Here is a 13,198-nt window from a genome sequence, read left to right on the forward strand (position 1 = left end):
TCGTGGGTATAACATCGCTGTTAGTTCTTCTAGCAACGATAATAACTAAAAAGAGGCAACTAAGGCACATATATTGACTCATGACGCTACCTCATTAAGTGTGATGCCACAACGTAAAAAGAGGTCCCTTCACTACGAGAATCATTCACCTACAAGTATGAGGCGTAGTGAAAAAATGATATTTCAATGTAAATTTGTTTTGCTTTCACAATGGCATGTTTAATAATTTTAAAACAAATAATATTTCATTAAATATATTCATTTTTAAGTTCATAAACATTGAGATTGCCTGAATAATAATATCGGAATTTAAATCATCAAAGGATATTTTATTGTTTCAATGGAGCTGGCTTTCTGATTAGTACTTAACAATGTATTTTTATCAGCATGTTTTATAATAACATATGTAATAATATAAAATACCTTTAATTTGTGATTAATATTTATTTTAAATGTAGGCCTATCACATAAATGAAAGAATTGATTGATGAATTTAAGAACCGAAATTGAAAGGACAAAGAAATGGTCAAACATAGAAAAGAGATGAGAATGTAGTCCAAATCAGAACATTGTTTGGTAATTGGGTCATATCTAAAGCTATAGATCTCGGATTTAGGTCTACTTTATATGAATGGAAAGGTAAGATAGAGGTCTATACCTTTCATATGGACCCCAAGATTTAAAAAAGCTATTTTTAAGTCCAAATTATAGTAACAATAAAGAAGTCTGAATTTGTCCTCCAACCTGAGCATTGTTCAGTTTTTAGCCTATATCTGGAGTTATAGAAGTCCAAATAACCTTCATTTTTTACTCTAGAAAGCTGAGATAATTTTCTACAACTTTCATGCTTTCAAATCTTTTCAATTTTGATGTTATTAATGATGTTTTGGGTAGACAAAAAAAGATAAGGATTGTCACCAAGTCAAGAGTTGGTCACCCACTCATCAATTAATTATCAAATCAATAGTTCCTAATTTTGGCCTATAAAAGGAGGCATTTAACATGCATTTAGACATCTTAGTTTCCAGATCAAGATCATGCTCTTGCTTTCTTTCTTTGTATTTTTTGTAATGTTTATGCTTTGCTTTTATTAATATCAAGTTTATGTCTTTCATTTACTTAATTAACTTTTATCTTATTTATGTTCTTATTTTGTTTATTTATTTTTCTTTCTTTCATTATGTTTAGTTAAGTTTATTATGTCAAGATGAAAAGATTACACTAATGATATAAGAATAAATATAGTATAAACTTAATATAGTGGCTCAGCCCAACCCGGCTTCCATGCCTCATGATTTTGTTCATGGTAGGCCACAAGCCTCAAAACGCGTCCTTTAAGGTTAGGTATTAACTGCCTTAATATGCCCTAACTCTGGATACTCTTCTTTCAATATAGGATGTTACAATCACCCCATCTTAAGAACAAGTCATCCTCGGCTTTGATACCATAAGTAAGGCCTACCTCACTCCCCCTTGTAGAATATTATTCTCTAGGGCTCAACTTAACACGGCTTCCACACCTCACGATTTTGTTCCTGGTAGCTCACAAGCCCCAAAACGCGTTCTTTAAGGTTAGGTACCAACTGTTTTAATATGCATTGACTCTAGACACTCTTCTTTTGATATAGGATGTTATAATTCATTTATAAATTTTTACTGGAATGAATAATTTAAGTAGGATAAAGCAATGATAATATTACAAGGACGGTTTGGGAGAATCACGTTGTAATTAAGTAACATCAAAATCAAGATAAGTATTTTTATTCCAAATATTAAAAATTTATTTGTCATTTACTTATAGATAATTTGTTTGTACTATATTGATTGTGTGATTTTTTATAAGAGGCACAAAAGAAATCCAAAAAATATGTGAAAGAAAACTATCTACCAAACTGGAATGACATGGCAGTTTGGAAAGATTTTAGGTTGTCATACATCTCAAAGATATTTTAGGTTGTCATACATCTCAAAGACTATAAGGGTGAAATATATTCAGCATGTGATGTTAGAGTGTTTCATGCGATAGTCATAGTCTAGTGTGAGGAACCAGAACCTATAAATTCACAGTTTTGTTACCATGCATATCAATGACTCCATTCTATTCGTTTTGTATATGAAACAGATAGTAAGCTTTTTTTATTACATCTATTTTTTTAATTTATTGTTTTTTATAAATATATTTAACTGATAATATTTTTATCTTGTAGGCTACGACTCTTGAACGTGAGCTAAGCCTAGTGAAGTTTTTTGTGAAATCACATGTGTAGAATAATGCATGCTAAAAAGAGATGCAACAGTTTGTCGATAGCTAAGTTCAACATTTTATGGTATGTTGGTTTTCAACCATTTTTTTCTTAAGTTATTATTTACTTGAATTTGATGATTTTATTTTTTATTTTCAGGAGACATATAAGAGGTGGTTGAAGGAGAGATACGAGGATGATCTTTCGACCCATCTAGATATTGATCTGGATTTGTAGTTAGAGGCAAGATCATCTGATGAACCCGATAGAAATCGAGTGTAAGATTCTCTAACACTATGACTGAGAAATTGAGGACGACTCATATGTTTCAACCATTTAATGCTTGCAATCGATTCCGAGCACTCAATCTCTGGAGTTTATGGCCTTGTTAGATTGAGTACAAGAAAGTATGGTCCATCTTAATGAAAGATATGAGTGACTCTCCTGGATTATAAAAAAACTTCGTTGAATGGTCATAGATATGTGATATTTGTGCATCCATTTATTGGCCTCACCATTCTTGGAACAACCAGCCTCCTCCTCCTCCTCTAGTGTTGTCCCTACTTTTGTTTCATTATAGTCAAATGTATAAATTTATAATAAATATTTTATTTTTATATGAAGATAAATGATTTTTAAAAATTTGAATTTTATATTAATTTAATTTTTTTAATTATTTTCTATTTTTGTTTAGTAGATTTTAAAAAAAAATTATTATTGATGGTTTTACCAATAAACTTTTTCCATCAGTGCATTCCAAAGAGTTGAAAAAGAATTAAAACAAATGTTAATACTATTGTTAACTCACTAACAGAATAAATCTGTTGGAATATTCCATAGAGTTGGAAAAACATTATAGCAAATATCAATGCTACTGTTAACTCACTAATAGAATAAATCTATTGGCATATTCTAGAGAATTGAAAAAAATTACTAGAAATGCCACTATAACTCACAAATTGAATTACATATAGTTATCTTGTCAGTGATATGCTAAATTGAACTGAGGAACTTCTCTACAGAATGAAAAGGGTAATTTTTTTTGGCACGCATGTTCCATCTATAAAGCTATTGGTAAAGTTATTAACAATTGATTTACCAACATACTAGAAATTATTAATGAGTGTTTTTTTTACGGATAATTTTTGTTTGTGATCCCGTTGGTAAAATAATAACAAACAGACTATTAGTGTAAACACCGACAAAAAAATTTATTAATAAAATTGTTAAATTTAATAGTGTTCCTGTAAGCCCCTCCTATAATTAAGTAGTTGTCATCTTTTAAGGGTATGTTTAGAAACGCCGTTAAAATCGTATTTTCTAAAAATTTGAAAATACTTTTTTTGCTTAAAAAATTTATGTTTTCAAAATGTTTTAAGATACTAATGTTAAAAAAGATTTTTAAAAAATAAAAAGATATTATTTTAATATATTTATAAGAAAAAAAACACTTTACATTGTAAACGTTAACATATTTCTAAACATATCCTTAATCCCAATAAGTAATCGAAAAGGGAGCCATCCATCCAAAATGAAGAGAAAAGAAATGGATGCTAAAGATTGATCTAAGTGAAGTTTGATCAAAAGGTCAAATGTTACTAAAGGTCAATCCCTTAAATCTTGTGGCAGTACCATAATATTGTTTTTTTTTTATGACCACATAGTACTTTGGTTCTAATTTTTGTTTATAGAGAGATTAAGTTACCTCATTACGTTAATTAATTTAAAGCACACTAGGATGTTATACTGGGATAAAGGAATTTATGAAAACTTTAGGCTATAATTTGAACCATGATGCCACAAGATAGTGCAGACTAAAGTTTTTGGGCTTGTCATTGTATACTGATTGCATGTATGGTTTATCCATTTTTGTGAAAAGACAGTTTCCAAAAGAACATTTACTATATTAGAACCGCAATCCCCACTACAAGAACATCATTTCCGCATCAAATTTCTTACTCTTATTCTGAAATCAATCATGTTTTTTTTTTTCTTAGAATCAATAGAAAGTGCAGTTTGGTCTCAAGATTTGATTTCAAAGTTTGCGGGAACAATCGCTTGGGATGCACTACTAGAAGTTCCGTGTAGAGTACAAATTAAGAAACAAAAGAAAAGAGGGGAAAAAAAGAAGAAGAAGAAGAAAGAAGCATCTGCGTGTCTAGATATAGAGAGACTTTTTCGAAAATGGTATCTTATTCCATAAGAATGGCAAGTAGGTTTGAGCCCACTGCAGAACTTAAACTGAAAGATAATATTTTGCTTTTGTTTTGAGTGAGAGTGGGATAAACATAGCAGTAGCTCTACCTAATTTGGCTGACGCGCAGACAAAATAAATACAAGTGACCCATCTGTTATTAGGTTAAAACTTCACAACTGAACCTGTTAATATGTTAAATTAATTAGCAATCACTTGCAAGTTGTAAATAATTACAAAATATATATATATATATATATATATATATATATCAATCTGAATTTTTCTATACTCTCTCCTCTACCAAACTAAACTCACCATATGTGTAGCTAGCTTGACTTCCTGGTAGTCAAATTATAGTAGCTTGATTACAAAGCCAGCACTACTTATTACAACAGACCAATTTCATTTTGTAGGGTTTGTAGCTTCTTAAACCACCCTTTTTTCTTTCCTTCTCTCTCTCTCTCACTCTACCACCTCATACTCAATTCCTATATTATTGTTTCTTTGCTTGTTGATGTAGAAATGAGAGACAGAATGGAAAGGCTTGTTCTCCTTCCTTTCTCCTTTGGTTGTGTCTCTGAGTCAAGCGTGGCCATTGGCGTACACCAACCTCGAAGAGCAAAGACAGACACAAACTTATCCGCAACAAGTCTCTCTCTCTCTCTCTCTCTCTCTCTCTCTCTCTCACACACACACACACACACACACTTTTTAACCTTTTCCTTTGCCTTCATGTTTCTGTAGACTTAATTATTTGAATACTTTTGTTTCTATTGTTCTTGAGAAGGAACAAAAGAGGAAGACGAGGAAAGCTCATCAAGTACAGAAAGTATGAAGAATTCGTTGAAGTTCCATGCTCTTTCAAAGCCTAACATATCCACTGGGTTACATAGGCTAGTCAAGGGTTTCAAGAACTTCTCTCAATTATTTGGTCAGTCTAAGTTTTTTTTTCAGCTATCTTTGTTTTTTTTTAATAAAGGAGAGTTCAAACTTGAGATCTTTTTAGAAGAGGTGAACACTATTGCTAGTTCAGTTATAACTCATTAAAGATTTTTCGGTTCATTTCTTATTTTTTAAAAGAACAAAAATATAATGAGACACACACACACACATTAAGCATGCAATGAAGCCAATAAACAATTACAATGATCTTCATGGTTTTGCATCATACTTGTATGTAGACACACCCTCTTGTTTAATTTCCGGTTATTAACTCGATCTCTTAACTTTTCTAGCGTACAAAGAAGAGATCGAAGAATTTGAAATGGAAATGGAAATTGGGTTGCCAACAGATGTGAAGCATGTGACACACATAGGGTGGGATGCCTCAGCACCAACTACCAACCCCGTTCACGGCTGGGACAATCTCATTTCTCCTGAGCTGCTTCACCTTCAATCTGGAACTTCAAGGCAGTTTGAGCTTGCCATGGCAGCACAGGCTAATTCACCTCTTGTTGGGGCTTCCTGTGCTTAGTCCAAAGATGGCTACATATATAGATGATAGTGGATGTATTTTTGACCAATTGTGATGTTGGTCGATACAATAGATTGAAGGATTTATATTTAAACGTCTCCACCTCGTCCATTTTAAGTGAATGCTTGCATGAAGCTTTACCACTAACATCATGAGCCAATTCCTTGATTTCATTGAATTTGATTCTACTAGTAGAATTGAATTCATTTGACGCATAATTGAAGTTTCATGTTTGGAATTCAAATACGTTTTTTGTTATTTTTTTCTATATTGCAATTGAGAAAAGTAACTAGTCACGTGTTCGCAAAAACACTACTGATCTCCAAGCATGCCTTAGAGGGGCGGGCAGCGAGGGAGGGCACTTGTCCATACTGACCCACACCAAAACCTATTTGTAGAAAATTATATATATTATTTCCTCCATGAACTCATAAAAATACAAGTCTGCATGCCTCCTTTCTATAGAAACAAATAAAGATAATAAAATGAATATTTGTTATATATATATATATAGTAAATTAAGGAGATAAATATCTACTGTCATTATTTGCAGTACATTTCAAGTACGTAATAAAGATTGAATCTCAAGATTTAGACTTCTTTTCTTATGCATGATTGGAGATGATAGCTTTCAAGCAAGGTTGGCTCAAAACCATGGTAAAAGTGGTATCTTTAATTACAATTATACTTGTAGATGAATCCCCTTAATGTGTTTAGTTTTTGTATGAAATACTTAGATTATAACATAGATATATGTCTCCAATATCATCACACCATAACTTTGGATAGCTAGGTAATGTAATATGGAGATCATAAAGTATGGACCGGATGCATTACATCTCAATTTCTGTGTTTTGAAGAGCTTTGTACTCTGATTCAGTGTTGTTGTGAGCCATGATTTGTTGTTGTTTTCAACTCAATGCAATGAGATTGTAGCCATGAAGAATACAATACGCACCAACACTTCCTTGGTTGTCACTATCACCTACCTGATTTATATCACTAAATCCATGAAGGTACTGATCAATTTATACAGTAAATCATAGACCAAATGAAATTGTATTGAGATATCAAAGAATTCTTTTGACTCTCTGTCAATGAATATCCTTTGGTTGGTACATGAACTTGCTTACACAGTAAACACTTTATGCAATATATGGACTTGTAAATCCAAGATATTGTAGAGCTCCAATGGTGCTTTTATAAAGTTGATGATCATTGAAGTTTTATACTTTAAATTTAAGAAAGTAAGTAATGCTAGATATAGATGATGAATAAGGTTTCACTTTGTCAATGTTTACCTTTTGAAGTAGGTCTGTTGTAATATCTCACATTAAAAAGTGAGGGCTTGTGGGAGGGTTTTATATAAGCATGCTCACCTTGACTAGTATGACGCGTTTTAGAGTCATGCGTGGTTACCAAAAACAAATTTGTGAGGCTCGTGGGCCAAAACAGACAATAACTTACTAGTGGGGTAGGTTGTTACATCTGGGCAATATACTTTAATTGAGTGAGAAATATGTCATGACTTTGACATAAAGTTTTAACACCAAAAAAGAAAGATAGAGGCCTTAAATTCTTAACTAGAAAAACTATGGATATTTAGGTAGATCAGCTGAACAATGGTTTTTGTGTCAAAGCCAGTAATAATGATATTATCAACATAAATAAGAACGATGATATGAACTCTTTGTCTTGATAAAGAGTGTATAGAAAGACATCTATTTTAGAGTTTGCAAAACCCATTTTGACTTAATTGATTTATAAGTCTTAAAAACCATGCCTATGGGCATACCAAAAACCATAGAAATTTCTTCTTAATTTATAGACATGATATGAATAATCAGGATGAATGAATCATTATGGATTTTACATATAGATATATTATTAAAGGAATATACGAAGGAATACATTCTAAATATCTAAGTGATAAAATTGCTAATAAATAAAGATTGGAAGAGAGATAACTAAGAGGAATGTGTTTGGTTTAACCATTGGAGTGTATATGCTTGTATAATCCACGTCTTCTTGTTGATGGAAGCTTTTTATTACAAGACATTATTTAAAAAGCTCAATGTTCCTGTAAGCTTATCTTTTAACCTGAAAGGCCTTGTTGCCAATAAGATTGTGATTTTGCTATGGTAAATGTAAGTCCCAAGTTCCATTTTGAATGAGAGTTTTGAACTCATCAGTCATTATTTCATGCCAATTAAGGTATTTTAAAGTTTTTGTATGACATGTAAACTTATAAGGAATGGAGATTATTTTAACAATAAGTAATCGAGGAAGAAGATATTTGATATATCCAACATATGGTATCATTGGTTTGATATTATTTGTTTGAAACCTTATAGTCATTCTTTGTGAAGTAAAAGTTGTTGTGTTACTAAAAGTAGAATTGTGGATGTAAAACCCAGATAAGATTTTCTTAAATAGAAAATGAGATAATAATAATTACAAGGATGGTATGGAAACTAAGATAATTTAATAGGAAGTATTTTAAATTTGAAAAAAGAAAAGGAAAAGAAAAGCAAGGTGGAATTGAATTAAAGGGAGGTGGTTTTGGGTTAGATTTGATAGAAAAAAAAATGTAGTAAGGATCCATCTAAAAATTAGAAAAAACATGAAGGACTATTCTATATAAAGCATAAGTTGGCAACTATATAAAGCTTTTTTTCTATGAAGTTTGAAGGGTTCAACAACTGAATGGGGGGGATTAGATTTCTTCATATTTCTCTTCTAAATTCCTTAAAAAAATAAAGATCGACTAAGTAATGTGATTAAAAAGAATCAATGAGAGCTTGGAAGGAGGAATTTGGGTGAGTCAAAAAGGGTTCTCGCAATTTGAAAATTAAGGTTAGAAAAATTTAAAGGAAGAGGGGGTGAAAGAGGTTTGAAGTATTTGGCAATTCTTATTTGTTTCATCATCAATAGTAGTTAACTTGAATAGTGATTAGTACTTAAAAGTGCATTTTTATCATGGTTTTATATCATCATTTTGCACTTGAAGTTCAATTTCAGTAAATGCCTCCTTTTATACCACTTGGTACAAACATGTTTTATAATAATATATTTAATAATATAAGATACCTTTTATTTATGGTAAATGTTTATTTTAAATGCAGGCCTATTACATAAATGAAAGGATTCATTGATGACTTTAAGAACTTAAATTGCAAGGGCAAAAAGATGACCAAAATTAGAAAAGAGATGTCGGTTCAATCCAAACTGGAACACTATTTGGTAATTGGGTCATATCTGCAGCTATAGATCTCAGATTTAGGTCTACTTTATATAGATGGAAAGGTAAGACATAGGCCTACAACTTTTATATGGAGCTCAAGATCTAAAAAGGCCATTTTCAAGTCCAAATTGTAGCAACAACAAAGAAGCCCGAAGCTGTCTTCCACCCCAGCATTGTTTAGTATTTTGGCCATATCTGGAGTTCTAGAAGTCCAAATGAGCTGAAGTTTTTACACAAGAAAGCTGAGACAATTGCCTACAAATTTCATGTTTTTGAGTGGCTCCACTTTTGACGTTATCAATGATGTTTTGGGCAGACAGGAGAAGATAAGGATTGTCACCAAGTCAAGAGTTGGCCACCCACTCATCAATTAGTCATCAAATCAATAGTTCCTAATTTTGGCTTATAAAAGGAGGCATTTGCTATGCATTTAGGCATCTTGGTCTCCAGATCAAGATCATACTTTTGTTTTCTCTCTTTGTATTTTTTTGTATTGCTTATGCTTTGCTTTTATTAATATCAAGTTTATGTTTTCATTTCCTTTCCTTTACTTAGTTAACTTCTATCTTGTTTATGTTCTTGTTTTATTTATTTATTTTTCTTTTTTTCATTATGTCTAGCTAAGTTTATTATGTCAAAGTGAAAAGGTTACACTAATGGTGTAAGAATAAGTATAGTGTAAACTTAATATGGACTTTAATGTTTGATACTAACAAGAATAAGATGACTAATGTAATCATGTTAACAATCTATAATCTAATTGGAACCTCCTTTGTGTGTGGTTTCCAATTGAATAATAAGAGTTTATACTATACTTGTTTGACATACCATTAGTGGAACCTCTAACCTTGACATTGTTTGTTATCATTGTTTAATCCTTGTATTAATTTTTCATCTCATTGTTATTATTATTGTTTAATCCTTATATTAATTTTTCATCTCCAAGTTCTCATCATCTTCTTCTTCTTCTCTTTCTTTATTATTAGTATTAGTACTACTACTACTACTACTACTACTACTACTATTATTATTATTATTATTATTATTATTATTATTATTATTATTATTATTATTATTATTGTTGTTATTATTGTTATTACTATTATTATTGTTGTTATTTTTATTATTATTGTTGTTGTACTATTGTCGTTTATAATTTGTACAATTAACCTCCCTGTGATTTGACCCCGGTCTTGCCGGGTTATTTATTACTTCGACACTCCTGCACTTGGGAGAAGACAACAATCTTTTAGTCGTCTCAAATAGTTAAGTAATATATGAAATGTTAAAAATGTTAGTGATGTTTAGGACTTGAAATTATAGGAAAATTGTTGTTAGAAATGTATATTTGAGATTGATTGAGATTTATAGATGTGGATAAGTTATTGATTTCATAAAATGAAAAGAGAAATTTAGCTTCCAATCTTGAAGGGATTCTATCAAGAAACAAAATAATAGGGAGGGCTGAATTGGTTTGATTAAGTTGTGAAATTAATGTAATAAGTGTTAGGTTAGTTTTCAAAAAAGATGGGTAAATTATGAATTGTAAAATAAATAAATAAAAAGATTGGAAAAGGTGCATGTTTCTTCCTTAAAGAAGGTTTAATTGCACTAGCTAGGAAGGAAACTGGTTATAATGTTTTATTTTAATATGTAATCTATATAAAATTATGTATTATAATGCTTTATTTTAATATGTAATCTATATGAATTATGTTTTAGGGAGGGGTCAAAACATGAATTAAGGGAAAAATAGCTTAAATTTAAAAGGAAAAGAGAAGATGAATGCTACATCCTTTTCCAATGATGGTTTGACCATAAGGAAAGAGAGAATAAATTGGCTTAATGCCCAAATAGCATTTGTAAGATATAATGTTAGGTTATGTGTGTGTGTGTGTGTGTGTGTGAAACTTGAGCAAATTGACATAGTATGCTAATGATAAAAAGGAAAGGACAACTTATTAAGCAATTAAACAAGTTACCTTAGTTGAAATGAATGGGTGAAGGAGGAGTGAGACATTGTAAAATTTCTTATTTGAAAGATTGTGAGTATAAGGGTTAAAAACAAATACGGTATGAGCATAAAATTAGAATCTAAAAGTAAATAAGGGTTATGTTTTGTTAATCATGGTTAAATGGGCAATATAGAAAATGAGGGGAAAAAAATAAGAACACTAACGTGCATTTATATAATGTTGATTTTTAACTTAGTAGGATAAACATAGGAGAAAGAGAAATGACAACAAGTAAAAGAAATGATAAAAGGGAAATTGAATTTGAATTGGTAAAGGATTCGACCAAGAAAATTATGAATGGGAATGAAAGTTTTTATAAAAACTTTTATTAGAGTTGCACTCGAAATTTATAATTTAAAGTGTGGGAAATATGTATAACAAAACAAAATTGTAGAAAAAAATTAGAAATAAAGAAGGTGGCATTTTTTAAATGTCTAAAAATTGGTTTAACATGGATGATAATGGTTTAATATATTATGAAAAGAATGATGTATTGATATAAAAACACTTAATGTAGGAGAGATTTTAGGATCCACTCAACAATAGAGAGGCGTAGCTAAAGTACAGGTACCAGATAGGTGATGTTTACCTTGCTATGTTATGTAAGAATTCTAAAGATTTTGCATGAAATCTCTTTCTAATACAAGTATTTAACATTTAAGTGTGATGAAAACTATTTAGACTAGTCGAAGTGCTATTAGCATCTAGAAACTAGATAATCGGGATAATCTATCTAGATTAGCGAATGCTAGTAGCATATAAGAACTAGATGACTTAGACAACCTACTTAGACTAGTCGGGGGCTAATGGCATCTATATTTAGATGGTCAGGTTGGTTAATAGACTAACAGATATTATTGACATTTATGTCTAGATAACTGGGATATTGTTTATAGACTAGCTAAGGCTAATGACATTAGTCGAATTACTATCGAGATAGAAGAGTTGTATTAAAGTTAAATGGTAAACATGCAATACTGTAAGAAATGGAAGCCGAAAACTTTTGCTAGTCTTGTGTGTGAATTATATACGTAAAGAATAATGACTAAACATTTTATTTTATTATCCAATCCTAAAAATATAACCTAACAATTCCATGATTAAAATCTATCAGGTTCTTCACACACTTGAGCTAACCATATAGTTTGTTTAGCGCTACTTTTTTTGTTTAGTATATATGTAAATATACGTATAAACATAAAAGTCATTTTGTATTGTATATTTATATATTAAAGTTAAATGAATACTACCATCATGTATGTTTTTGTTAAATTATATATTTGTTAGAAATACAAACTAGCAAGCTAAAACACTAAAGAAAGATGTTTTCATATTTGTTTTAAGCATATTTGTTCTAATATAAGTCTCCTAACATATTCAGTTAAAAATTACAAATATCTTCTCACTAATTTATAGTATATAATAAGTTCTCATTAAGGATGTTAACTTGAAGTTGTGATGATATATTTAGAGGTTAAGGATGATTAGACTGTTTATAAACTATTATCTGACCGTGCAATGAAGTTGTTAATAACAAGTGATAGATTAGTTATATGGGAAAATTCTGTCAGATTTTTGTTTAAAGCAATATTAGTGATTAAAAAAATTACTTTCTGATTCTTTAATGTCAATTTATTAAGGGTTGTGTAGTTTATAAGTTGGTAGTGTTATAGTATAGGTCAGTAATAGGAGCTAAGTTTAAGGGAGCATAAGTCTTTATATTATTGATAGCATCTACATGTTGATGTATCATGACTAAGTCATATGGTAACTAATCAAATATAGTTGATGATACTATATGTGAAGAGATTTCAATACCTATAAAAAAAATTACATTACATGTTAGTGGAGTTTATAGATAATATGAGAAAAATTATGTTTGACTAGGAGGATAATACGTGGAACCAAGTTTTGTACATGGGAAGAATGATTCATCAAAGGCTATGTTTCTAAAACATAAATTTTTTATATAAAAAAATCAAGACATATGTGACCATGATGTGAGATTATAATCAACAAAGACGC

General features: G+C 30.4%; 1 protein-coding gene across 1 annotated transcript; it reads left to right on the plus strand.

The window, feature by feature from the left end:
* Positions 1–4,843: 4,843 nt before the first annotated feature.
* On the plus strand, positions 4,844–6,160 carry LOC105118787 (CRIB domain-containing protein RIC4-like). Its single transcript, XM_011016822.1, has 3 exons — positions 4,844–5,089; positions 5,228–5,371; positions 5,676–6,160. Exons 1-3 carry the CDS (start codon positions 4,963–4,965, stop codon positions 5,912–5,914), a joined length of 510 nt encoding a protein of 169 aa, XP_011015124.1. The 5' UTR covers positions 4,844–4,962; the 3' UTR covers positions 5,915–6,160.
* Positions 6,161–13,198: the final 7,038 nt, after the last annotated feature.

Source organism: Populus euphratica, unplaced genomic scaffold, assembly GCF_000495115.2.
Source record: "Populus euphratica unplaced genomic scaffold, PopEup_1.0 scaffold2192.1, whole genome shotgun sequence".
In the NCBI taxonomy this organism is placed as follows: Eukaryota; Viridiplantae; Streptophyta; class Magnoliopsida; order Malpighiales; family Salicaceae; genus Populus; species Populus euphratica.

What these genes read in the sequence shown, in the direction of transcription:
- LOC105118787 (XM_011016822.1), top strand. Translation starts at nt 4,963, where the DNA reads ATGAGAGACAGAATGGAAAGGCTTGTTCTCCTTCCTTTCTCCTTTGGT. An exon ending in CACAAACTTATCCGCAACAA is followed by an intron (nt 5,090 to 5,227) that starts GTCTCTCTCTCT and finishes GTTCTTGAGAAG; the next exon opens with GAACAAAAGAGGAAGACGAG. An exon ending in GAACTTCTCTCAATTATTTG is followed by an intron (nt 5,372 to 5,675) that starts GTCAGTCTAAGT and finishes TAACTTTTCTAG; the next exon opens with CGTACAAAGAAGAGATCGAA.